General features: G+C 37.3%; 1 protein-coding gene across 4 annotated transcripts; it reads left to right on the plus strand.

Annotated features, from left to right (window-relative positions):
- Positions 1-4,724: 4,724 nt before the first annotated feature.
- On the plus strand, positions 4,725-24,706 carry LOC105061489 (uncharacterized). Of its 4 annotated transcripts, none has more exons than XM_029260814.2 (4): positions 4,725-7,904; positions 8,012-8,111; positions 23,929-24,061; positions 24,363-24,706. In XM_029260814.2, the coding sequence occupies exon 1, from the start codon at positions 5,003-5,005 to the stop codon at positions 7,697-7,699; it is 2,697 nt and encodes an 898-aa protein (XP_029116647.1). In that variant the 5' UTR covers positions 4,725-5,002; the 3' UTR covers positions 7,700-7,904; positions 8,012-8,111; positions 23,929-24,061; positions 24,363-24,706. The 4 variants fall into 4 exon arrangements, with proteins under 4 accessions (XP_029116647.1, XP_073105426.1, XP_010943853.1 ...); XM_073249325.1 differs by having other exon boundaries at positions 4,725-7,265; XM_010945551.4 differs by lacking the exon at positions 23,929-24,061.
- The last annotated feature ends 442 nt before the right edge of the window (positions 24,707-25,148 follow it).

The following is a 25,148-nucleotide window of genomic DNA, read 5'->3' on the forward strand; positions in this document are numbered from 1 at the left end:
TCATCTTCTTCAATTGTAATGGACTTTAAGGCAATGATCTTCTTTTTTTGTTTCTTATCTTTATGGTACTGCCCCATTGCCAACTCGTATGTCATTAATGATCCGATCAGCTCCTCTAGTGGCAATTTATTTTGATTTTTTGCCTCTTGGATAGCTGTGACTTTTGCTTCCCACATCCTAAGCAAAGATCTGAGAATCTTTCTCACCAATTCACTGTTATCATAAACTTTACCTAGGCTTTTAAGTCCATTAATGATATCAATAAAACATGTAAACATGCTAGTATTTAATTCAGTGGATCCATTTTAAACAATTCATACTGATGCATAAGCATGCTAATTTTTTATTCTTTTACTTGATTTATCCTTTCATGTATTATCTCAAGTCTGTCCCAAGTTTTCTTTGCTGAATTGTATGTAAAAATTTGGTTAAACTTGTTAGCATTAAAGGCATAATAAAGTACATTCATTGTCTTGATATTTAATTGGATAAGTTTCTTATCCATTTCATCCCAATCCTTCTCAAACTTGGGTTTAACAATGCCATTGATTATGACACTTCACATATCATAATCAAGAGCTTGTATAAATATGCGTATGCGAGCCTTCCAATTGGTGTAATTTGACCCATTGAAAAGAGGTGGCCTATTTATGGACTGCCCTTTGGTAAGTGAGCCTTCCACTTGAGTTGTCATGATCTTTTTCTTTAGATTGTGAGATCAACAATTAGTAGAGAACCAAAGCTTTGATACTACTTATTGCCTAGCTAGACAACCCAAGAGGGAGGAGGTGAATTGGGTTGTTAAAATTTTTTAAATTTAAACTAATATGTGCAGTACAGAAATATAAGCTAAAAATGTAGTGAATAAATGAGCTGAAAACAACTCCAGAAGAAGTAAAGGATCACACACACACAAATACAGCTAATTTATAGTGGTTTGATGTACCTCAAGCACCTACATCCACTTTTCAAGCTATCCCTTAAAATTTTTTACTATAATCAATCTGATTATAGCATGTTTATTTTTATCAGACTCCCCAACAAATCTAATTAATTTTATCCCAAGTTAACCAATCAAAATCTTTATAAGCTTTGAACTAAAGCTCTCCCAAACTAATCCTAGTTTAGTACAAGTTCCGCCCTTCAAGTTTCAGCCCCTGCTGAAACTAATACAATAATTTCAAATTAGAAAAATAGAACAACAATAAAAATCTTGATGATGGTTGGATTGTTGTCATTCATACTTTTTTTTGAGGAATCTTTGAATGCTGGCAGTGAATGCTTTTTCTCCTCTTTGAATGCACTCAGAAAAATTAAGAGAATATTGATTGGAAGTTGGTGGATACTCTTGAGATCAATTGAATGCTTAAAGTGCTCTTTTACTCATGATCAGTGGGTTAGAAGTTTTTGAGTCATGGAGTTCCCCCGCTTCTCCCTCCAAGCCAATTGCAATTTGAAGGCCATCTACTCCTTCTGCCTTTAGTGGGGGAGCTACAAAAAAGAAGTAAAAGGGTAAACAAACTCTCCTGTCTCTAGCATCCATTGAAGTTGAAGATCTAAAGCTGGATGTTGAAAGATTCTTAATGTTAGAAATAAAGGGTCATTCGATCACTACCTCAAATGGCTCTACCCTATGCTTTGGAGGGCTTTGTTTCCTGAGAAAGGTCATTTAATAGCTCTTACTCTCTAAGGAATCGAAGAATCAAAAGAAGTATCTTAGTCCTTTATTCCTGTCTTCTCTATTCTACCTAATTAGGAGCGGAGAATAGAAAAAGAGTCTTATCTTGCCCTATGCTGGTTTAGCCCTTGGCTACTTACTCTTCCCCTTGCCTACTTCCTTAGGTCAATCAGTGCCTTCTCTGACTGCTCCCCCACTTGACCCTTGATGGCATTTAGCAGCCTAAGGGCACTCATACGAGGGCCCTCAACCTGCTCCTCCTCATCATCATTGCTGTCGTCATCATGGTTGGTCTGGCTTTTCTGCACACTAGCTTGCAGGGCATTGAGAACTTATTTTCGGAGAGTGGCTCTGGCTGAATATTTTATGTACCATAAAAAATATATTTATGATGATCTCTCCAAGCAGGCACAAGCTTATCAACAAATGTCTCTTCTATTAAGAAGACCCCCTGATCGTGAAGCTTATCCAGGAGATGTTTTTTATTTGCATTTGCACCTTTTGGAAAGAGCCGCTAAATCAAATTCTCATTTAGGTGAAGGGAGTATGACTGCTTTACCAATAGTTGAGACTTAATCTGGGGATGTTTTAGCTTTTGTTCCTTGCTTTTTTTTTTATCTCTTATCCAATCCCTCCAAGCTCTGAGTGATTTGTATTTGTTTCTAGCCGTTTATGACCGTTGGAGTTGAAAAATAGCTATTAGAAGCTTTTTTTGGATGAAAATCAGTGTCTATAGAAGTAACTGTTGAGGCTGTTAGATAGCATCGAGTCAGCTCGGATTGATCTCGAGTCAGCTCGAACAATATTTTTCAAAATTTTATCATTTTTGACTGAGAGAGCTGGCTTGGTACCACCTTCGAGCTGGCTTGAACTGTATTTTTGAAAAATCCATGTTCTATTTTTTTTGAGACAGCCAGCTCGAATCTGTCTTCGAGCTGGCTCAACTTGCATTCTTCAGAACTCTCCTTTTTGTCGATCTGAGAGAGCTGGCTCAGATCCAATTTTGAGCTGGCTCGAATGCCAGAATCCAAAAATACCTTCTCAGTCATCTGGAGAGAGCCGGCTTGAATCCATCTCGAGCTGACTCGGCTGAGTGCCAAGCTAAAATAGAGAGGACGTATTGTGCCAGAGCTTGCTCGATTTTTTGGATGAGTTGGTTTGAATATATTGAGCTAATTTTTCTTATACAAACACTCTCCAAACTCAGTTTCTCTTCACTCAAATGATCTTCAATTATGTCAGGAGTCTTTTAATAGCCTTTTCTTTCTATAAAAATATTCTTTGATAAACTTTAAAAGACATTAGTATCGAAATATGCTCTAATATTTTATGATCATCAAAATCATTTTTGAGAGCAACAGAGCTGGAGAGGCTGAAGCAAATGGTGGAATTGGAAGTGAAGCAAAGGATTAATAGCATAGGAAAGAGTACAGTGGGAAGCAAGTTTTTTGAAACAAGTTTCACCCATCTCCTCCACTTGTCATCTCCTCTACTCGTCCTTCGCTTGTCCACACAAATGAGTCTTATCCACAAAGAGTATAGTGGGAAGGCTAACATTAGTCACTTTTGGAAACTTCTATTGTAACAAACACACCATCTAATCAAGCTGGCCCAATGGGGTATACCAATAGGGCTGGCCTAACTGGGCTCAGACCTGGGCTCAAGCCAGGCTTAGCCCAGGATTTTCGAAAAATAATAGGGCCTAAACCCGACCTAGAGTCTGATAAATTATTGTGGGTTGGACTGGAATAAGGATATAAGAAATTCTTTGTCCATTGCCTTCGGTAGAGAAAAAAAATACATTGCTTCACCAGATCAGACCGCACAATGCAATTAATAATGGAGCAGATATTTAATACAACTCAATTTTTTTTGATGAAAATACACTTTCACTCTTGCTTATGCTTGATCAGGATATCATAGATAATAACAGGACATTGTAACAATCAACAGGATATTTTAGAAAATAATATGATATCATAATAATGGTACGACATCTTTTTGCATCCTATGAATAATTATCAAGAAGTAATATTACTTACACATGATATCATACCAAGTAATAAAATGTCATAACATTATCCGAAATATCATATAAGATATTATGATATAATAATAGTCTGCTTTTTTTATTATATGATATCTTGAACAATATATATGACTTCCTGTGTCTTTATATAATATCCTGTTGGTTTATTATGATTTTTTATATCTTGGATGGAAAAGATATTTTTATTAAAAAATTTTAAAAAATAATTGAGTTGTATGAAATATTTATTTTATTATTAATTATACTATATGGTCCAATCTGTTGAAAGGATGTGTTTTTTATAATGGATAAAATATTTCTTATAGAGATACTGTTCGATCTGGTCCAGCCAGTTCCAGTCAGCTAAACGAACCTAAATCCCCTCTCGACCCTACCCTCGTTTGATCGCCCTTGCCCCCTTATAGATTGTTTGGATTGGGGGTGCACAGGGGTTCATAAAAAGAAGGGAGGGGAGGGTAAAGAATAAACCCCTATTTTGTAAAATTTTTTGAGAGATAAAAGATGGTAGAGAACGTTTCTCTCAAGCCCTCCATATCTCTCACTTACTCAATTTTCTGTATCTTCCGATTTGAGGTGTAATGGAGAGGAAGATTCACGCTTAATTTTTATTTTTCTAACTTATCCTTAATAAAATTTTAAAATTACAACTAGACTATTATATACTCTATCTTTCCAACCACTCCTTTACTTTTCGCACAACTCAGAAATCCTATAGCCGTCTCTTCGCTCGCAGACTGCTTCTCACATAAATCCACATATCACGATCTTTGGATAGATTTGAGTGACAGAAATTCACGATCTTTATCAAAATATCATAAATATTAAATAATATATCTATTAATAAAAAAATATTTATAAATATATATATAAAATTTTTTTTATCTCTCTCTTGACTCCTCTATTTAAATAAAAATAAAATACATATTTTTTTTATCCTTCCCTTCTCTTTCCAAAGATTCATTAATTTTCTTATCCTCCCCTGTTTTCCCCCTCCATTACCCTCCTCTCCCCTCCCTTATGAACTGTCGTGTACCCCAATCCAAACAAAGCGTTAGCAGCCATAACAAATTTCCGCAGACAAAAAGCCTCCTCCCGTTCGCCTTGTCTTTCCTCGAAGCCTAGAATCGCCCAGCCGTCGCTTCTGCGGAACCACGTTCTCCTTTCTATTTTTAGTGGTTTTGGTAAAAACCACGTTCTCGTTTCCGCCGTCTCTCCGCTGCTCCCCTCCACCGCGGCCGAAGCTCATGAGATGAAACCCCCCATCGTCGTCTCCAATGGTGAGAGCCCGCCTCCCCTCCCCCAGCTTTGCCCTCCTCCTCAAGATCCCAAGCCCCTCTCTCCTCTCCTCCCTGGCCCAGTCCCCGGACCCTGACCCCTCCCTCCTCGTCGCCGAGGCCCACCGGACGCTCGCCGGCCCCCGGTGGCGCGATAGCCCCGAGCTCGCCCGCCTCGGCCCCGCCGACGCCGCCGAGGTCCTCCGCTCCCACCACGACCCCCGCCGCGCCCTCCAGTTCTTCCGCTGGTTCTTTCAGAGGCACTCCCACAAACGCAGCCTTGACTGCTTTTTCGCGCTTCTTGACCGCCTCCTCGCCGCCCGCATGTTCTTCCCTGCCAACCGCGTCGCCGTCCAGATGGTCAGATCGTGCCAAAGCAAAGAGGAGATGATCCGGGTGATGGATTTCTTGAACAGCAAACGATTTAGGTTCGGTCTTTTTGGTTGCAATGCGCTCCTGATCCAGCTGGGCAAGCTCGACATGGTCGGCGTCGCTCTGAATCTTTATCACCAGATGCTGGGCAGTGGTGTGGAGCCAAATCTGTTGACTTTCAATACTGTGATCAATATCTTGTGCAAGAATGGGAACGTCAAGGAGGCGGGATTGATTTTGAGTAGGATTTTGCAGTGTGATCTGAAGCCTGATACATTTACTTATACGTCGTTGATTCTAGGTCATTGCAGGAGTCAAGACCTCAATTCGGCCTTTGGGGTGTTCGATTTGATGGTTAAGGAAGGATGCGAGCCAAACTCAGTGACATACTCCACTCTGATTAATGGTTTATGCAATAAGGGGAGGTTGGATGACGCTCTGGGATTGATGAGAGAGATGGTGGAGAGAGGCATTGAGCCAACGGTGTACACCTACACCGTTCCAATTGTGGAGCTTTGCAGCTGTGGGCGGATGAGTGAGGCCTGTAATTTGGTTGTTGACATGAGGAACAGGGGATGCCTGCTGAATGTTCAGACATACACGGCACTAATCAGCGGGCTATGTCGATTGAATGGGCTTGAGGTGGCAGTCGGGTTGTTTCACAAGATGGTCAGGGATGGTTTGGTGGCAAACATGGTGACGTATAACGCATTGATTAATGGTTTGTGTAATGCAGGAAGAATTGGAGATGCTCTAAAGGTTTTTGAGGTGATGGAGAGGCATAGTTGCCCACCAAATTCACAAACTTTCAATGAGATGATAAGGGGGTTCTGTTTGATAGGTAGAGTGGAGAAGGCAATGGTTCTTTTCCATAGGATGCTGACAGTAGGTCCTTCACCAAACCAGGTGACATATAACACTATCATAGATGGGTATTGCAAAATGGGTAATCTTAACAATGCGATTAGGATGCTGGATCATATGAAAGAAAATGGATGTGAGCCTGATGAATGGACTTACACTGAACTTGTTAATGGGTTTTGCAAAGGGGGGAAACTGGGATTGGCGCACAAAGTATTTGAAGAAATGCTGGAACGTGGCTTGAGCCCAAATGAGGTTGCATACACTGCACTAATAGATGGGTGCTGCAAGGATGGGAAGCTTGATAGTGCATTGGCCTTATTAAACAGGATGGAGAAAAGTGGTTGCAAACCAAATGTGCTTACTTATAATGCTATAATTAATGGCTTTGCCAAGAAAAATCAGCTTTCAGAAGCAGAGAAACTATTTAGGGAGATGGTCAAACAAGGTTTGTTGCCCAATGTTGTCACTTACACAGCATTGATTGATGGGTTGTGTAAGAATGGTGCCACATCGCTTGCACTGAAGATCCTGGACGAAATGCTGAAGACAAGCTGCTCACCCAATATCCACACCTATAGTGCTCTTATTTGTGGGTTGTGCCAAGAAGGCAAGGCTGGGGAAGCTGAGAAGCTGTTCCAGGAAATGGAAGAAAAAGGGTTAGTTCCTGATCAGGTCACTTATACTTCTATGCTTGATGGTTATATTATGTTAGGTAGGATGGATCTTGCCTATTCACTTCTGAGAAGGATGGTTGGTGCTGGATGTAAGCCCAACTATCGGACTTATCATGTTCTGATGAAAGGATTGCAGAAGGAGCACCAGTTGATGGGACAGAAACTTGCAGCTTTGCCGGATGCAGTCTCTAGTTGTAGCATGGATGAAAATGCTACAGATTTTGAGATTATATCTTGTCTATTGATAAAATTATCAGAATGTGGATGTGAGCTAAATATTGACATCTATAGCACTCTGGTGTGTGGATTATGCAAAGAAGGAAGGTGGTTTGAGGCATATCAGTTAGCTAAAGGTATGAGTGACCAGGGATTATCTCCAGATGAAGGGATATATAATTCTTTAATACTTGTATATTCAAATTATTTCCAAGTAGATCTTGCTTTAGAAACTTTAAATACAATGATAGCACATGGCTTCGAGCCTCGTCTAATCGGTTATAGGGCACTAATTTGTGCTTTCTGCAAAATTGATAAGATGGAAGAGGCCCAAAATATTTTTGAAAACATGCTTTTGCAGCACTGGAATCCTGATGAGATCGTGTGGACCATCCTCATTGATGGGTTATTGAAGGATGGAAAGCCAGATCTGTGCATGAAATTTCTTCATATCATGGAAGCCAAGGATTATAAGCCAACTTTCCAAACTTATGTTATCCTGGCAAGAGAAGTGTCCAAAGAAGAGAACTGCATTGAGATGAGTTTAGTGGGTGATGTACCAACGATCTGAGGATTATTTCCTTGCTTTTGATTTCCTCTGTTAAATGCTGAGGCATTGGAAATATGGAGGAATCAAAAGATGGGCATCTGCTAAGTGATGCAAAGCGACAGATTGCTGAGCCAATTTGTCCATCAATGTCATTTATGCTCTTCAAGGGAAGCATACATTTTTTTTTCAGCCGCAATCGTTTCAGATTTTTAACATGTATTAACTGGTAAGCTGGAAAAGTATATAAAATTGTTAAGCTATTCTCAGTTCTTATATGTATCTTTCTTTCAAAATTCAAACACAGCTGACAATCTTATGGAATCCTTATTTCAGATATTGAATGAGCTATTACCTATTTGGTCTTGAAATGCTTGAACAAGGGAAGCAGGAGTGAACTTTCAGTTTTATATACGACAAAAGTTAACATTTCAAGGTAGCACCTAACTCCACATAAAGACAAATTATACCATATGAGTTTTTAGTTTCCAGTTTTTTCTTTTCCAATTTCTAATTTCTGGAGAGACTATCTTTTTAGTTTTATGTCTTCTTCATTTATCCAGATATTTGAAAATGTTCAGCAATTTACTTCATTTGAGAAACTAAATCTGTTATTTTTTTTTGAAGTTCCAGATTTTTAGTCAGTTGGAGATATCACAATGTTTCTTTTCATTTTATTAGAGCAGACCTTCTATGTTTATGGATGTCAACTTAAATTTTTAACATGGGTGCTAAAATCCTTTCACAAGAAAATTGCTTGGAAATTTTTTGTAATAGGATTTTGGTTCTTGAAAATTATATTTGCTTTGACATGGCTTTGTATGTAGTCACTTGCTTAAAAAAAGGTTACAGTTTTTTTAGATATATAATATATAAATGAGAGGATAGGCTTGACTAGGTCCACCCATCCTAGTTACAAAAAAAAAGGACAAGATCTTGGTAGCTGTTGCTTGCATCATCACTGTTAACAAAAATAATGAAACAGGTGCAAAACCTTGTATAAAAGTGAGCTGGTATGGCCTTTAATGAGAGAACAAATTGACGGAGAGAGTTGTGATTAAATAAAAGAAATGAATATTCAAAGTCAAGCAATAATATGAAAATTCACGTTAAGTGAGTTGTAGTTAGGGCTGCAACTTAGGCCTATCAAGTTTGACGCCACCTCAAGCCAAATTTAAGCCAAAAAAAAAAAAAGTCGACCTGACCTAACTTGTGACTCAATGCCTTTAATATGAGCTCAACGTGAACTTAATCTTTCATGCGTGGGTTAGATCATGTTGGATTCGGTTAGGTTGGCTTGGATTTGATTAGGTTGGCCAAGTTAAGCAAGAATCACCTAAGCAAGCTGGTGAGAAGCAGGGTAGAGAGAGAGAGAGAGTTGGGGCTCACTCACTATATTTCCTCACCACTGCAGATGTTGGTTCAGGTAGGAAATCCTCTACAATTTAGGAAATTGCAGGGTTAGAGCTTGAAGAATCGAGAGAGAGGGGGAAGAGAGGGAGGGAGAATTGAGGGCTTAGGGTAGGAGTAGAGATCTACCTAGAAGAAGGGTCAGTTGCGGACTTGACCATGGACAAGGGGCTGCCAAATGGGCAACGTGCTTGGAATGTTGGAGATGGTGGAGTATAGTGGATAGATAAGATTGGATGCTACTAGTGGACAGAGGTTCGTTGTTGGAGATGCAGAGTTGTGGGAAGATGGGAGATGAGAAAAGAGGAGAGGGGGCAAGGTACGCCATACTGTATTGAATCGGATGATTCGAAGAATACTGTACCTACCGATTTGGTATAGATACACGGCATTGAGGGCTTATTGACACTTGGTATGCTGAATTGGCCTCCATATCGAATGTACCGACATAGTGACTAGATGGCACTGGTATAGGGCTTAGTGTTTGTTGGGTTCTGGCGCCTTGAATTCAGCCCACAGTAGCAGGCACAAGACAGAGAAGCCCATGATGCAGGCCCATAGGCACGCAGGCCCGCAAGTATGCGCGGCCCATAGCGCGTGGTCCAGGATGCGCGATCCAGCGTGCACAGCGTGCAGTCCAGGCATGAGGCACAGTTCACCGCGGGCATCACACGGTCTATGCGAGGTCCATGTGCGGATGTGTGCGATCGGACAGCTTTGGACGCGTGTGGGAGTGATCGAACGATCGAAAGGGTTCTAGAGTCCTAACAAGAGTCAGTTTTAGGGCTTTTTAATGGGGCCTGATGGCTTGTGGAGCAAAAAAAAGGGGTTGAGGATTTTAGGAGGCGGCTAAAGAGTCTCCTTGTCGGGTTTTGAGAGTTTTGTGAGGATTTTTTGTGTGCTTCTTATTGAGAGAGATTGATATATGAGGATTGAGAGGGTGTGATCATCTCTTATATTTGTTTCTCTCATAGTGAAGTTTGCATGCCCCATGAAGGTAAGCTTTGAGCCGATCTATATTATTTGATTGTATCTCTTTTTTTCTTCTTCCTATGGTATCTACATCATCACCAGTGTCTGCTATCTTGGGCAGGGATCCGTATTCCGCACTCATGAGAAATCCTCCCAACAAGCGATATCATAGCACGCGGTTGTCCAGGTTGTGACGGTATTGATCAAAACTGAAGAAGATGGAGAAGATATGCTCAATCAAGATAGAGATCAACCGGTATGATAGGAAGAGCAATTTCTTCCTATGGCAAGTGAGGATGAAAAATGTCCTTATCCAACAAAGATTGATTGATGCTCTCTTGTGTGAGAAGAAGCTGACTATCATGGAGGAAAAGGATTGGAGGTTGTTTCAGATGCAGATGGTGAGTACAATCTGTTTGTATTTGACAGATGATGTGGTGATTCATGTGCTTAACGAGATTTTTCCGATGGCGATATGGACGAAGCTTGAAGAGATGTACATGGCGAAATCACTCACCAATGCTCTCTTTTTCTGGAAGCACTTCTATCAGCTGCGGATGAGCGAGGGACAACATGCAGAAGCATCTCAGCAACTTTCAGAAGATCCTCACTAATCTCCTAAGCATTGGTGAGAAGGTTGAGGAGAAGATCAGGACGTTGGTCTTGCTTTCATCGCTTCTCTTTTTTTTGAGTCTTTGATGACTACTCTTCTTATGGAGAAAAACACCATCAAGATAAACGAGGTCACTTCTGTACTTTTTCAGAACGAAGTTCTTAGACAGAAAAATTGAACTTTGAGTTCAGACGGTGGCTAGGCTTTGACGGTGATTGGAGGTGGTGGTGATAGAGGACGAAATGACAGAGGATCGCAAGGTGGGTGATCCAGATCCAGGTCGAGAGACTTCAGTAAGATCAAATGCTACCGATGTGATGAGTTGGGGTATCGAGTCAGAAATTGTCCACAGCTTAGGAATCAGACGAAGGCTACTGCGGCAATGATCCAAAGTTGCGGCATTGAAAAATATGATGTTCTTTTGGTTTCAGATAAGATATCTACTTCCCCTTAGTGAATTTTAGATTCAGCATGTTCGCATTATGTTTGTTGCAGAGAGGAGCTGTTTGACTTTTTAAAGAGCAATGAGAGTACTGTTCATTTGTCGGATGGATCGAGCTGGATGATTAAGGACATTGAGACAGTCAGCTTGCAGACACATGATGGAGCAGTGAAAAAATAAGATGAGGTCCGATACATATCCAGTTTCAGAAGTAATCTGATTTCACTAAGCAGACTGAATTCAAGCAACTACAGATGGAGAGCTGATGATGAAATTTTGAAGGTTATGCGTGCAGTAGGTTGTTATGAAGGAGAAGTATGGAGGATATTACCTTTTGATAAGGAGCTCAACAGGAGGTGGAGCTTCAAGTGCCAGCGGGAGCTTAGCATGAGATGGAGCTCCAGGTACAGGTAGATTGGCATGAGACTGAAGACTCGGAAGGATGACAAGCGACATCACAGGTGAAGTTCCTATTGCCGCAGGAGGTTATCTCGAGTAGATCTCAGGTCAGGTAGGTCACAGCATATGATGGAGATGGGATCGAGCGGTCTGAATCGACTCCCATGTTTGTCCGTCCATGAGCAGTCAGGTATTTGCTCTAGGGCATGGGGGTGAGATTATCCAGAAGCTCTCAAAGTTATGTGGAGATTGAATGTCGAGTTGAGATGGAGGTTGTTGGATTTTGGTGCCTCAAATTCCATCCATAGTAGCAGGCTTAAGATGGAGAATCCCATGGTGCAGGCCCACAAGCGCGCGGCCCAAGACGCACGAGGTGCGGTCTATCGTGAGGTCCAAGCATGAGGTGTGGTCCATCGCAGGCCTCATGCGGTCCACGCACGGTTTCACATGGTCTATGTGCGGTCCACTCACGGATGTGCACGATTGGATGGCTTTGGACGCATGCGGGAGTGATCGAATGGTCGGAGGGGTTCTGGAGTCCTAATAGGAGTCGGTTTTAGGGCTTTTTAGTGGGGCCTGATGGTTTGTGGAGCAAAAAAAAGGGGTTGAGGATTTTAGGAGGCGGCTAGAGAGTCTCCTTATCAGGTTTTGAGAGCTTTGTGAGGATTTTTTGTGTGCTTCTCGTTGAGAAAGAGATTGATGCATGAGGATTGAGAGGGTGTGATCTCCTTTTGTATTTATTTTTTCTCTCATAGTGAAGTTTGCATGCTCCGTGAAGGTAACTCTTGAGCCGATCCATGTTATTTGATTGTATCTTTCTTCTTCTTGTGGTATCTATATCATCACCAGTGTTTGCGATCTTGGGCGGGGATTTATATTCCGCACTCGTGAGGGATCCTCCCAACAATATTGAGATGATGCACCTTGAGAGGAGAGTTGGACAATGAGATTATAGAAACTAGCTGTCTTGTTATTAGAAAGAAGAGAAAAGGAGGATTAGTTTAGTGTTCTAGTTTTGGAAATATATATTATCGGGTTTAGGTTGGGTAGGTTGCATTGAAGTCCAGCCAAACCAAAATTTCAATTGATCAAGAATTATTAACCCATGCCTTGGCCAAACTAGTGAACCACCTGTGCGAGCCTACCTAAAGTTTGGTTGGGCTTAACATCACACACAACTATGATGTGTGTTTAAAAGATATTGATTGCTATAATCTTGGTACCAGCTAAAATATTATCCCCAGCCTTCCTCCCTCCAAAAAAAAATACAGAGAAAAAAAAAAACCAAATGCATACATGGAACCAACTTTGACACAAACTATTCTAAGAGAATTCTCCTATATTTTTTCAGTATTTTGACCAGACTACGAGCATCTCTTTTCTTTTCCCCTCTTCTGTGCATATAGTTGATACTATTGTGTTCTTGGTTCATTGGAAGCACCAAAATTACTCATGAGAGACCTTAATTTTGTCGCTAATTTTATTAGTATGTGGAAGGTGGTTTCTATTAATTGAACACTTCAAGAGCTTGAACTAAGAGATAAGTTCTCTTGCTTCTGTTGGCATAAGTCCTCTTAAAGGGGCGGAATCCTTCAACACTGCAAATGATTTCTAGGTCATCTTGTTTCTAAAACTACAAAAAATTATTAATTGTCTAATTCTTGGTTAAATTCTGAACAGTTTACCTTTAGTTTTCTACTCCTTTCACTAGATTGTCTTACTCATTTCTTCTCACCCACCCTGCCTCGTAAACAGCCACATCATTTCTTTTAAACTCTAGGTCAAAATTCCAACTTTTTATCAGCCTTTACGTCATTGAGAGCCTTCTCCGGAAAGTTCACTCTAACAATTGAAAAACCTAATGGTTTCAGCTATAGCTTACGATATATTTTTTTTTTTCTTATTTCTAAAACACAATTTCTCTTACAACTCAACTCAAGTAACTAAGTCTTAACCCCAAACTAGTTGGGTCAGCTATGTGATTTCTTTTCCTCTATTCCTCTCTGTTTAAAGCCACCCTTTTTGAAAGATGTAGAGATATTAGATCTTTACTACTTTAGTCTCATCTATTAAAACTATATCATCTATAAATAGCATGTAGCAAGGAATATCATGCTGAATATTCCTAGTAAGCTCATCCATAACTAGTACAAAAAGATAAGGACCAAGAGCAGATCCTTGGTAATAAACCTATTGTGTTTGAAAACAGCTACCACTAGTAGCTCTCATTCCAGTAACTGGTTATCCTTAATCATATTATTTTAACTAATGGAAACTTTTTTCTTTTCCAACATCCATCATAAGTCTTCTCTAGGGACTCTATTGTATGATCTCTAAATCAATAAAAGTCATATGATGTTTTTGCCTCTATTTTATGTATTTCCTTTATATTCTCAAAAGAAGAAAAATAGCTTCCATAGTTGACCTTCTTGGCATTAAACAAAATTGACTCTCTGATTTTTTGTGTCACACCTCAATCTTTATTCGATCACCCTCTCCCAAAGTTTCATAGGATGCTTGATGAATTTAATACTATGATAGCTAGAATAATTTTCAATATCACCTTTATTCTTTTAAATTGGTATTATGGTGTTCTTTCTCTATTCATCAGGTATCTTTGTGATCTTTAAAAGCTAATTAAACAAATTAGTTAACCAAGTTACTCCATATCATCTAAACACTTCCAAACATAAATAGGGATTCCATCAGATCCAACCATTTTTTCTATATTTATCTTTATCATAGCCTCCTTTATTTTAGAATTTAGATACCCTAATTCTACACGTAATATTTTTATCCTCAAAGAAATAGTAAGGCATCCTAAATCATCTACATGACTTCCATTGAATAGATCTTCAAAATAATTTCTCCAGCTCTCTTTGATCTTGTCCTTCTTTACTAACAACTTTGATCTACATCTTTTGTGTATTTAACCTAAGTCAAGTCTTTAATTTTTCTTTTTCTTAGTCTCATAATTTTATAGATATCTTTCTCCCCATCCTTAATTTCATGCTATATAACTCTTTATACATTTGAATATAGTCTCTCATACTGCCTTCTAAACTTCCATCTTGGCTATTTTATAGCTTTCATGCATTTCTATATTCTTACATCTATGTAGTATTATTTAGCACTCTCTTTTAACCTTAATTGCCAAATAAAATTTTTCATTTGACCATCAAGTTTCATTACCAAATGATCCTTTCTTCTTTGATTCTTCTAATATCTCTGTAGCCACTTTTTTAATACTATTAGCCATCTCTTCCCACATGGTATTGATTTCTCCATTTAAACCCTATTTTTCATTTTTCAACATTCTATTCTAAAAGTCATTTATTTCTCTCCTTGTAAATGCTACCACCTAGTTCTCTGATTCCTATTTCTTTAGTCCTTTTCCAGTTCCTAATACACATATTCAAAACCATCAATCTATGTTGGCTTGTTAAACTCTCACCCGGTACTTTGCAATCTTTATAGAAAACTTGATCAATCTTTCTAGCAAGGAAGAAGTCTATTTGACTAGTATTATACCCACTTTTAAAAGTTATTAAGTGATTATCCTTCTTTTAAATCAAGTATTAGCTAATACTAGGTCATATGTCATTGCAAACTTCAAAATGGTATTTTCTTTCTTCTTTCTATCTTAGATACCGTACCCTATGTGCACCCTTTCGTTGAGAGAATGAGAAGTGCCTATGGTCAGTTACAATAAGAATTTATGGGGGAACAACCAGCTAAATATTGCAAAGAATAACTTGGGGTAAGGCAACACCATCATTGTATGCTTGACCACTAGATGACTCCAGTTGTGATGTGTTATCAAGCCACCAAATAGTATGCATGTCATGAAGCCTCAATTGTTCAAAAACCTTTCTCAATTTTATTCACTGGGAACATGAAACAGAATTGGCTGATATAATAAGATAACATTATTTGATGCTTCCAATTAAGCTGAAACCAGGTCTTCTATTTCTCTAAAATTGGTTGTGGTCCTAAAAAGACTTCTGAGCATTGCTTCATGATAGATAAAGGGAGGGCATGCTTTGCTAAGATGTAAGCAATATGCATGCTAATATTTAAAGTATAAATTATCGATTGTATATATGGGGCCAAATACAAATTACTTAGAGGGAAGAGATGAAGATTGCATAAGTATAGTTATATTACTACTTTGTTATTATGAGAGCTATTCTTTAAGCAGATTGTTAGGCTATTTCTATAAGATGGAACTTTAAATTTCCAACGAGGTTATAGCTATCAATGTCAAGAGCATAAAGAGAATTCTGGAATTGCCTCCCTCAATTGAGCTTCCAGGCCATGTATTCATAGACGTAAAATACAAGTATAGAAAATATAATCAGGCTACTTCATAGAGATATTTACATCAGGAAATCAAGGATGATAAGAAATATACAATCAGGCTAATTTACAGAACTGATTTATAGAGATATTTACATCAGGCAATTAAAAAATATTTACATCAGGCAATTAAGGTTGATAAGGAATATACAACCAGGCAGATTTAGAAATATTATTCTAAGTCTAAAATCAAAGAAACGAAATTTTCTTGACATCCTTGACACTCTCCTTCAAATTGATGGTGGTGAATTAACCAGCAATAATTTTGTTAGTAAGAAATTGATGTCTGGAAGAAGAAAGAACCTTGGTAAATATATCGGCAATTTGATCTTTGGACGACACATGGGAAAGTAAAATAAGTTTTCGATCATAAGCATCATGAATGTAATGATAATCAATTTCAATATACTTAGTCTGCTTATGAAAAACTGGATTCTTAGCAATCTTAATAGCACTTGTGTTGTCAGCATTTGGAGGTGTAGGTGCAGATTGCGAGAATCCAAGTTCTGTAAGTAGCCTATGCAACCATTCAATTTCAAAACAGGCTGAAGACATTGCTCTATACTTAGCTTTAGTATAAGATTTCGAAATCCTATCTTATTTCTTATACTTTCAAAAGATGAGATTTTGTCTCAAATAAACACATCAATCAGTTGTGGATTTATGAGTATTGAGGCAACCACCCCAATCAGCATCAGCATAAGCAGTTAAAGTCGATGATGACCCGTGAGAGAAAAAAAGTCCACGTTCAGAGGTACCTTTAAGATATCGAATAATGCAATAGACAGCAGCAAGGTGAAGATGACGTGGAGAGGTCATAAATTGACTCACAATATTTACTGCACAAGAAATATCAGATCGAGTAAAAATAAGATAGATAAGATAGCCAACAAGTTGCCGATAAAAAGTAGGATTAGGGAGCAAATTGCCCTCATCACTATGAAGCTTTAGATTAGCTTCCATAAGGGTATCCACTGTAGATGTATTTGTTAAGTTAGCAAGTTCAATGAGGTCCTGCAAGTATTTATACTGATTGACAAAGATACCTTGAATAGTCTGATGAACTTCTAGATCAAGAAAGTAACTAAGAAGTCTAAGATCTTTCATTTGAAATAAGTCTCGTAAAATCTGTTTTATATATTGAATACATTAAGAGTCATCTCCTGTGGTTAATATATCATCGACATAAACAAGTAGAACAATAATCTCATTTGCTGTTATTTGTAAAAACATGGAGGGATTCAAATTTGCTTTGTTGAAATCCAGTCTACAGAATCATTCCTCGAAATTTAGTAAACCAAGTCGTAGGAGTTTGTTTGAAACGATAGAGAGATTGCTTCAGCTTGCAAACAAAGTCAAATGAAGGAACAAACAACCCTTTGGGAGGTTTCATATACACTTCCATTAAATCATCATTCAAAAATATATTTTTGACATCCATCTAGTAAATGGGCCAACTATGAGAAGCTGCTAAGACAATGGCAGTGCGAACAGATGTTATTTTAGCAACTAGGACGAATGTTTCATAATAATCAATACGATATTCTTATCGATTTTCTAAAGATACCGACCAAGATTTATAGTGATCTAAAGATTCATTAGACTTGAGTTTCACAGTATACACCCATTTGCAGCCAATTAGTGTCATGTTAAGTGGACAAGGAACAACATCCCATGTATTGGTGGTAAGGCATTCAATTCTTCATCCATAGCCTACCACCAGCAATCTTCTTTAACAGTCTGATTATAAGTAGTGGAAACTGAAATTGAGGACAAGGTTAATAAAAATGCTGTTGATGAAGATAAGAAAGCATAACGAGCTCGAGGATGACGGATATAGGATGATCTATGGAGAATAGGTTCCTAAGATTTCAAAGGAGAAGTAGAAAGGTGAGATGCTGGAATCAGATCCTGTAAAGTGTTGGAGGGAGCGAAGGGCGGATTGACTAGAGACATTTTTTGTTTATAAACAAAACTGGTTTAAAACAATTCAAGGATGATGAATCATCAAATAAATGCAATATTGAAGCTGAACAATTTTCATAAAAAAATTGATTTTCACAAAAAATAACATTATGAGAAATGTGAATGTGTTTGATTTGTGGATCATAACAACGAAAATCTTTTTGATTTATTGCATAGTCAAAGAAAACATAATGTGCTGATTGAGCTGAAAACTTATTACGTTTTAGAAGTGGAAGATGGATAAAACAAACATACCCATAAGTATGCAGAATACTAAAATTTGGTTGTTTTTAAAACAACCGAAAGTACGGACTTTCATTTGCAAGAATAGGAGAGACCTATTGATTAATTAAAAAATCATAGTTCTAACAACTTCATCCTAAAAAGAAAAGGAGGAATGGAAGCGTCAAGCAAAAAGGTACAGATAACATCAAGAATATGATGATGCTTTCGTTCAACCACGTCATTTGTTGAGTGTGAGGACATGATTTTTGAGATAAAATATCTTTTCTTGAAGGAAGACTTAAAACTCATTAGACGTATGCTCTTCCTCTGAATCAGAATGCAAAATTTTAATTTAAGTTTTAAATTGATTTTCAATCATCGACACAAAAATTTTGAAAACTACAAAAATTTTTGACTTTTAGCGCAGTAAATAAACTCAAGTAAAACGACTATCGACTATAGTCATCAACAAATGTAACAAAATATTTATATCCTGACTTTGAAATCATGGGAGCAGTCCAAACATTAGAATGTATTAGTGCAAATGCATTAGTGGAGATATGAGTACTATTTGAAAAAAGAAGACTTTTACTTTTACCAAGACAACAACTAGAACAAAAAAACTCCTTTGGAGGAGTAACTTTATTGCCAAAAAATTCAGAATGAAACATCATGGATAGTTTATTAAAATTTGGATGTCCTAATTTCCTATGCCATAATGTCCATAATTTATTGGAGTCGTCTTTAAAAGAAGCAGAAAATACAGTGTTATTATGAGATGCTTGAGTCAAAGTGAAGAGTTATCTGTCTTTACGCCCCCTCTCGATCAACTTCTCAGTTTTCAAGTCTTGTATCAAACAGTCAGTGGGTGAGAATGAGATTTTACAATTATTTTCTACAAGTTGACCAATAGAGATTAAATTAGTGGACAATTTGAGGATGAAAAAATACATCATTGAGATTCAAAGATGTTGAATGAATATTACCACTTCTAGTAATATCTAGACTGGAACCATCTGCAGTATCAACTTAAGAGATACCATCATAAGAAGATTGAAAATAAAAATTAGTGGGTGAGGAGGTCATATCGTTAGATGCAATAGAGTCAATATATCAAGATTTATTAGAACAGGTTATACTTGAAATTCCTATAACAGATAAGGCTGACTGAATAATCTGTTGGATTGATTGAGTAGTAATTAGGGAGGTGGCTATTACAGAAGACTAATTGTCAGCGGATGCTAGATTGGATGAAAAACCTTAAGAATCACCAATGTTGGTATGGAATGTTCTAACATCTTTGTTTTGGGGTCGTCGATATTCAGTGATAATATGTCCCTTTTTTTACAATAGCTACAGACCTTACAGTCTTTGGCAGTATATCCAAATTTCTTGCATGAGAAACACTGGACATTTTGAAGGTTACGTGGTTTAGATATACTACTAGCGACAAAGGCAACATCAATCTCTTTTTGATGCTTCTGATTAGCATAAGAAAGAATTTGTTGTTCCTCTCGTAAAACTGCTTGAAAATAATTTTCTAAATTAGGCACCAGTTTTCGATTTATGAAATAGGTGTGTACTATCTCAAATTTGGATCTAAACTTCATGAGAAATTGATCTCGCATATTATGTTTCTGTAATTCAAGACAACAAAAAGAGCTGCTGGTAAGGGTTTCTCATATATAATAGAGTTGTATTCAAGTCATAGATTCATAAATTCCGAATAATATTCTTGGACTGTTTTGGTGCCTTAAGTATATCCATTGGTTTTCATGGCAAGATTGTATTTCTGTGCATCATTGTCCTGATAATATATATTCTTTAATGAATTCCATATTTGTACAACATTATCCTACACCCTCAAATTGATGTCTCTCTGGGGTTCCACCGAGCTAATAATCCAACTCAGGATTTTTGCATTATTTTTTTTTTCCATTGTTTTAGTGCATCAATGTCTGAATCTTTTGGCTTTGATTCAGTGCCATCCATATATTCCCACAATTCTTGCCCCATAATAAAGCATCTCAAAGTAAATTTCCATAATGAGTAATTTTTTCTATTAAAAGAGATAGGAATAACTGTTGTTTTACTTTATATATCCATTAGAATCAATATATGAAATAATAAAGTTAGTACGCAAAATCACAAGTCCTAAATATTGCAGTGGAAATAAGAGAACTAATCTATCTGAAATACAAGGAGTTGGTTTCCACAAACTAAAATAGAGACAAACTTAGAATAAGCAAGAGAAATCTTGCTAAAAGATTGAATCCAACCCAAAAGATCAGAAAAATTCCAAAAAAGAGTCAAGACTATTGCTGTGCTAAATCAAGATGAACAAACTAAAATTAGCTTCATAGTCAAGAAAGGAACAGACCAAAATTGCCCCAAGAAACTGAGGCACCGGGTTAACTACTTTTGACACAGAACTGGAACAAATTCTGCAATCAAGAATAGCACAAGATGTTCCTCTTCTTTTTTTTTCACCACCACCGAAATTGCTTTGATACCATGTCAATGTCAAGGATGCAAAGAGAATTTTGAAATTGCCTACCTCAATTGAGTTTTCAGGCCATGAACTTATAGAGGTAAAATACAAATATAGAAAATACAACAGGCTGATTTGCAAGGATTTCATATCAAAAAATCAAGGCTGATAAGGAATGTACAATCAGGCTGATTTACAGGACTGGTTTATAGGAATATTTACATCAAACAATTAAGAAATATTTACATCAGAAATCAAGGTTGATAGGAATATACAATCAGGCAGATTTAGGAATATTATTCTATAGTCTAAAATCAAGGAAACAAAATTTTCTTGACATCCTTGACAATAGCTGGGTGCCAAATTAGTAGAAATAATACACAAGTCCCTTGTGCATTAAAAGATGTCTCAGATTATAGCTCCAGTGAAAAGTATTCATTTGGTTCATAAATTATGTAAGCAGTATCTATTTTGAAGATTTGTCTCTTGAGATGGTGAACCTCCTTACCAAGTGGTGATGAAACCTAAAGTGGAACAAGGATTGTTCTTGCAAATAACCAAGCAGCGGAGCCAAAAATAATAAGGCCTATGCCTTTGTCTATAGCACAAAATAAGGCCAATGGATGTAAGGGGAATAAGCAAATACTGTTGTATAAAACGGTTGATTTTTGTGGCTGCGAAGTATTTGTACTAAAAGAGTACAATGGCCAAAAAGTGGGTGACTAGTTGAGGAACTTGATAAATCAGAAGACTGACTAATTATGGTTGGATGAACACTAAATGCTTTTCTAATAAAAAAGCAAGATTGACTGCGTGTTATAATTTTCAATACATTATATATGTATATATAAAAAGATGGATGACGTGGCCACTAATAGTTGACTATGGTTTGAGTGTAATAGCCCTTTGTACTTGGACAAATATGTATGTTTTGTGTAAGATTAAACTATGGGCCTTCTCTCAATATGCCAAGTGCTAAATTATATTGAAATAAGCGATACACTTTGGTGATTAAGAGACTTTTTTACCGGACTTTGGGTTTTAGCAGTATTTTGGCATAATAGAATTTATAAAATCTTAAGATTTAGGAAATTCCTTGGCATTTAAAAGTTGAAATTTGACCCAAAGTTAAAAATCTAATGTTTGAACTAAAACTGAGTAACCAACTTTTAATTCTTAAGGGATTTGATTTTTTTTTTTCAATATTTTATTGAGCTCAAATGGGGGGAACTTTCTTTATATACATGTAATGTTGACAATTACATGAATGATATTCATGTAAATAAATTGTTGTCGCTGAGGATCTTGTTGGTTTTTTTTTTTCCTAAAAATACTGAGCCACCACTTGCTTGACCTTCTTTCTCTATCTGACTTGCCTGGATGGTCTTAGGAGCCAACCTACTTAGGGAACTGACCTACGTAGCTGAGTGACTTAATGGGCCCCACTTAGCTGGCCTACCTTCCTGTATATAGAGGCAGGTGGGGAACTAGCTAAGGAGGTGCTAGGAAGGAGACTGGGAAAAGGAGAAGATGGAGGGGAGGAGCATGGACGAGAGGCTTAGGAGTTTTATTTAGTGTTTTAAAGTGGCTTTTCCTTTAAAACCCCGACATTCCTTTGAAACTGTAAAACTCAGTGACCTTTAAAATGGTCCTCAGAAACCCTGAAGACCAAGTATCCTTTTGGTGATGAATCTTAGGAGAATAGTTGTGTTTGGCATGTTTTCGAATTAAGTGCTATTTTGATAGCCTGAAATGCTAGTTAGTACGCAAAAAATTATTGCTTTTTTGGATTTGGACCCCATAATTTATTTCAGATTTTAAAGGGATTCCTCAATTTAAAATTTATGATTAGTATGAAGATTCTTAAATGCTGATCTTTGAATACTTGCTAATCTAAAGTTTCTATTTGATCCTCTTAATTGATGTTTTGAACTCATTTATGTGTTTATGGAGTACATTGTTGGCTTTTGTTTTGAAGTTTCAGATAGGTGTTCCATGTTATATCGGTGAATTCCTTTCAAAACTGAATATTAATATCATACATAAAAGGTATAGATGTGGACCACCTTCCAGGAGGTATTTTGGTCCCATTTGAACTATTGATGGGGATTCCTTGGGACCTCCTGTCTTGGTAGTACATGTGGCCTCATTCAAATTCTGGATGAGGATTTACATGGCCTCAAGGGTAAAATAATAAAATGTCTTTCCTTGTAGGAAAATGTGATTTATGGGAACAAATGCTAAGATCTTTTGAGGATTTTATTTAGTCTCTTGTTCAATGGCAAGGGGGATATATGTGTGGCCTTGAGGGTAAAAGGATATGACTTTTCTTATAAGAAAATGTGATTTATGTGAACCATGTCAGGATCTTCTGAGAATTTTTTTATCCATCCTCCTTTGCAATAACAAGGAGGATTCCCATCTTTTTAAGCAAAATTTTTAGCATGATTGATGAGAATGGACTAGATGGAGGAAAAAAGGGGGATCAACAAAGAAACAAGGTTTGCAATCTCTATACTCGATCCTGTATCGGTGCCATCCTGTTATAGTATCGGTAGCCCATCCTAATGGCATGTTAGACCATGAGTGTGATATTTATTTTTGGAATATATTATCTCGTTTGTTTTTTCTATTAATTTTATCCAAATATTCAATTTTTGAAAAAATAAAATAAATATCAAAAAATAAAAAAAATACCATTGCGTAGATTTGGTTAAGATATGTGACATATCATAAAATTATGTCAAATACAATTTTTTTCATGATGCTTCATTCTTTTCAGTCTCTTTCTATTTTTGGGGTGTAATAGGAAAAAAGGAAAAACCTAGATTAGACCTCCTGTTTATGCTTTCACTCTCACCCTTTCCTCTCCTCCTTTCTCTCTTATTTTGAAACAGAGAGAGAAAAAGGTGTTACACCTTTCTCCTTTAATAATTGAGATCCTGAATAGAATGGACCCTTGCTCAGCCGAACTGTTTGGAACTGAGTGGTTTCAAGCAGTTCAGTCTGTTAAGGACTGGCTCACACCAGTTCGACACGAACCAATACCAAGACCATGAACCATCCTAGTTTGCAGTCTGTATCATATTGACTGACTATGTGGTTCGGTTTGTTATGCGTTCCTCGGTTCCAATAATTGGTGCCATAGGGGATTGTACTTATGGAGGAATATGGTAAAGTGAAAAGGTAATAATATTCTATGAGAACCTGAGTTGAGGGTAAATGTTGTGCTGTAGTTCATAGTTCATATTCATCATTGTGGTTAAAAATGTTATGCATGTTTGGTTTCTGCCATCTGTCATTCTGTTCTTCTGATGGCTCATAGAGAGTAGCACTGCATGCACTATATGCTTATTCACTTGTTTGATACATCTCAGCGGTTGTCTTTGCTGGAACTTCTGTACCATCATGGCCTATGGAAATGCTGATCTATCTAGGCATGACTGGACTTATGCTCCTCTATCTTGATGGGAAAAATTGCCTGATATGGTTTGATTGATATTCTAATGGGTAATGCTAGCTAGCTCTTTTAAATATTATGATGTTAAGTAATAAGTTCTATCAACTTATCTGCCATGAATTTTGGGTCATAAAGCAGTCATTCTTAAGTAAAGGGGGACAAAAAGAGATGGAGAAAACTGCAAGAAGCAATTCTTTCTGCTTCTCCCCTGTTTACCATGCTTCTCATTGTTATTTCTTAGTTTTGGTTTCATGTTGCTCTTGTGAAAATCTAGTTTTATAAAGTTCATGGTTTTGCATCAGTAATTAAGCATTATAAATCTATTTTCAAACAACTGATAACCTCGTGCAGGACTAAATTGAAGCAGCCTACGGTGGTATAAACTGGAGAAGCTTCAGCCTCTTTGGTAATTTAGACATTTGATCAATTATTGATGAAAGCACAGGCTCTTTGGATAAACAAGGCCTCATAGTGCCTACCCAATCAAACAAATAAGAAGTCTGACAGGCATATGCAAAACAATAGAAAGCAGCCAAGGGTAGTCAGTTGTACTCAAAGGTAGATTGGTAGACTAACAAATCAGCAACTTAATTGACATTATAGTAACATCTTTTTTTCTTTCTTTTTATTTCATGTTTGACCATTGAGAGTGGTATCATATATCCCATTAATTGTAATTTGGTTTTCATTTTCAATAGTTCAATTATTACTTTGAGATATGCTCATGTTTTGCTATAATACATATAAAGAATTATTTCAAGATTGTCTTTTGTATCTAGCATTAGCATGATTAATCATGACTATGCTTCGTAACCCTTTTTTTTTTTTAAAAAAAAGGAACAACTTAACTTACAACTTAGATGGTGATGTGCAGCACTATTCAAGTCTGAGATTGTATTAGATATATGAGATAATTTCTGTTGGTGCAAAAATCCGCCAGCGCCGGAGAAGCTGGAGTCGAGGGAGTCGCGGTCGCCGTCGGGACCTGCAAAAGAAGTCTAAACCGGAGGTGGGGTTGCTCCGGCAAGACCCTCCGACGCTCAAGTCAGTTCTCTGCCTTAACAAGAATGGAGTGTTCGAACAAAAATTTTAGCAGAGTTTCTAGGTAAAAAATGAGAGCTTAGAGAATAACGTATC

This window comes from Elaeis guineensis, chromosome 15, assembly GCF_000442705.2.
Source record: "Elaeis guineensis isolate ETL-2024a chromosome 15, EG11, whole genome shotgun sequence".
NCBI classification, from domain to species: Eukaryota; Viridiplantae; Streptophyta; class Magnoliopsida; order Arecales; family Arecaceae; genus Elaeis; species Elaeis guineensis.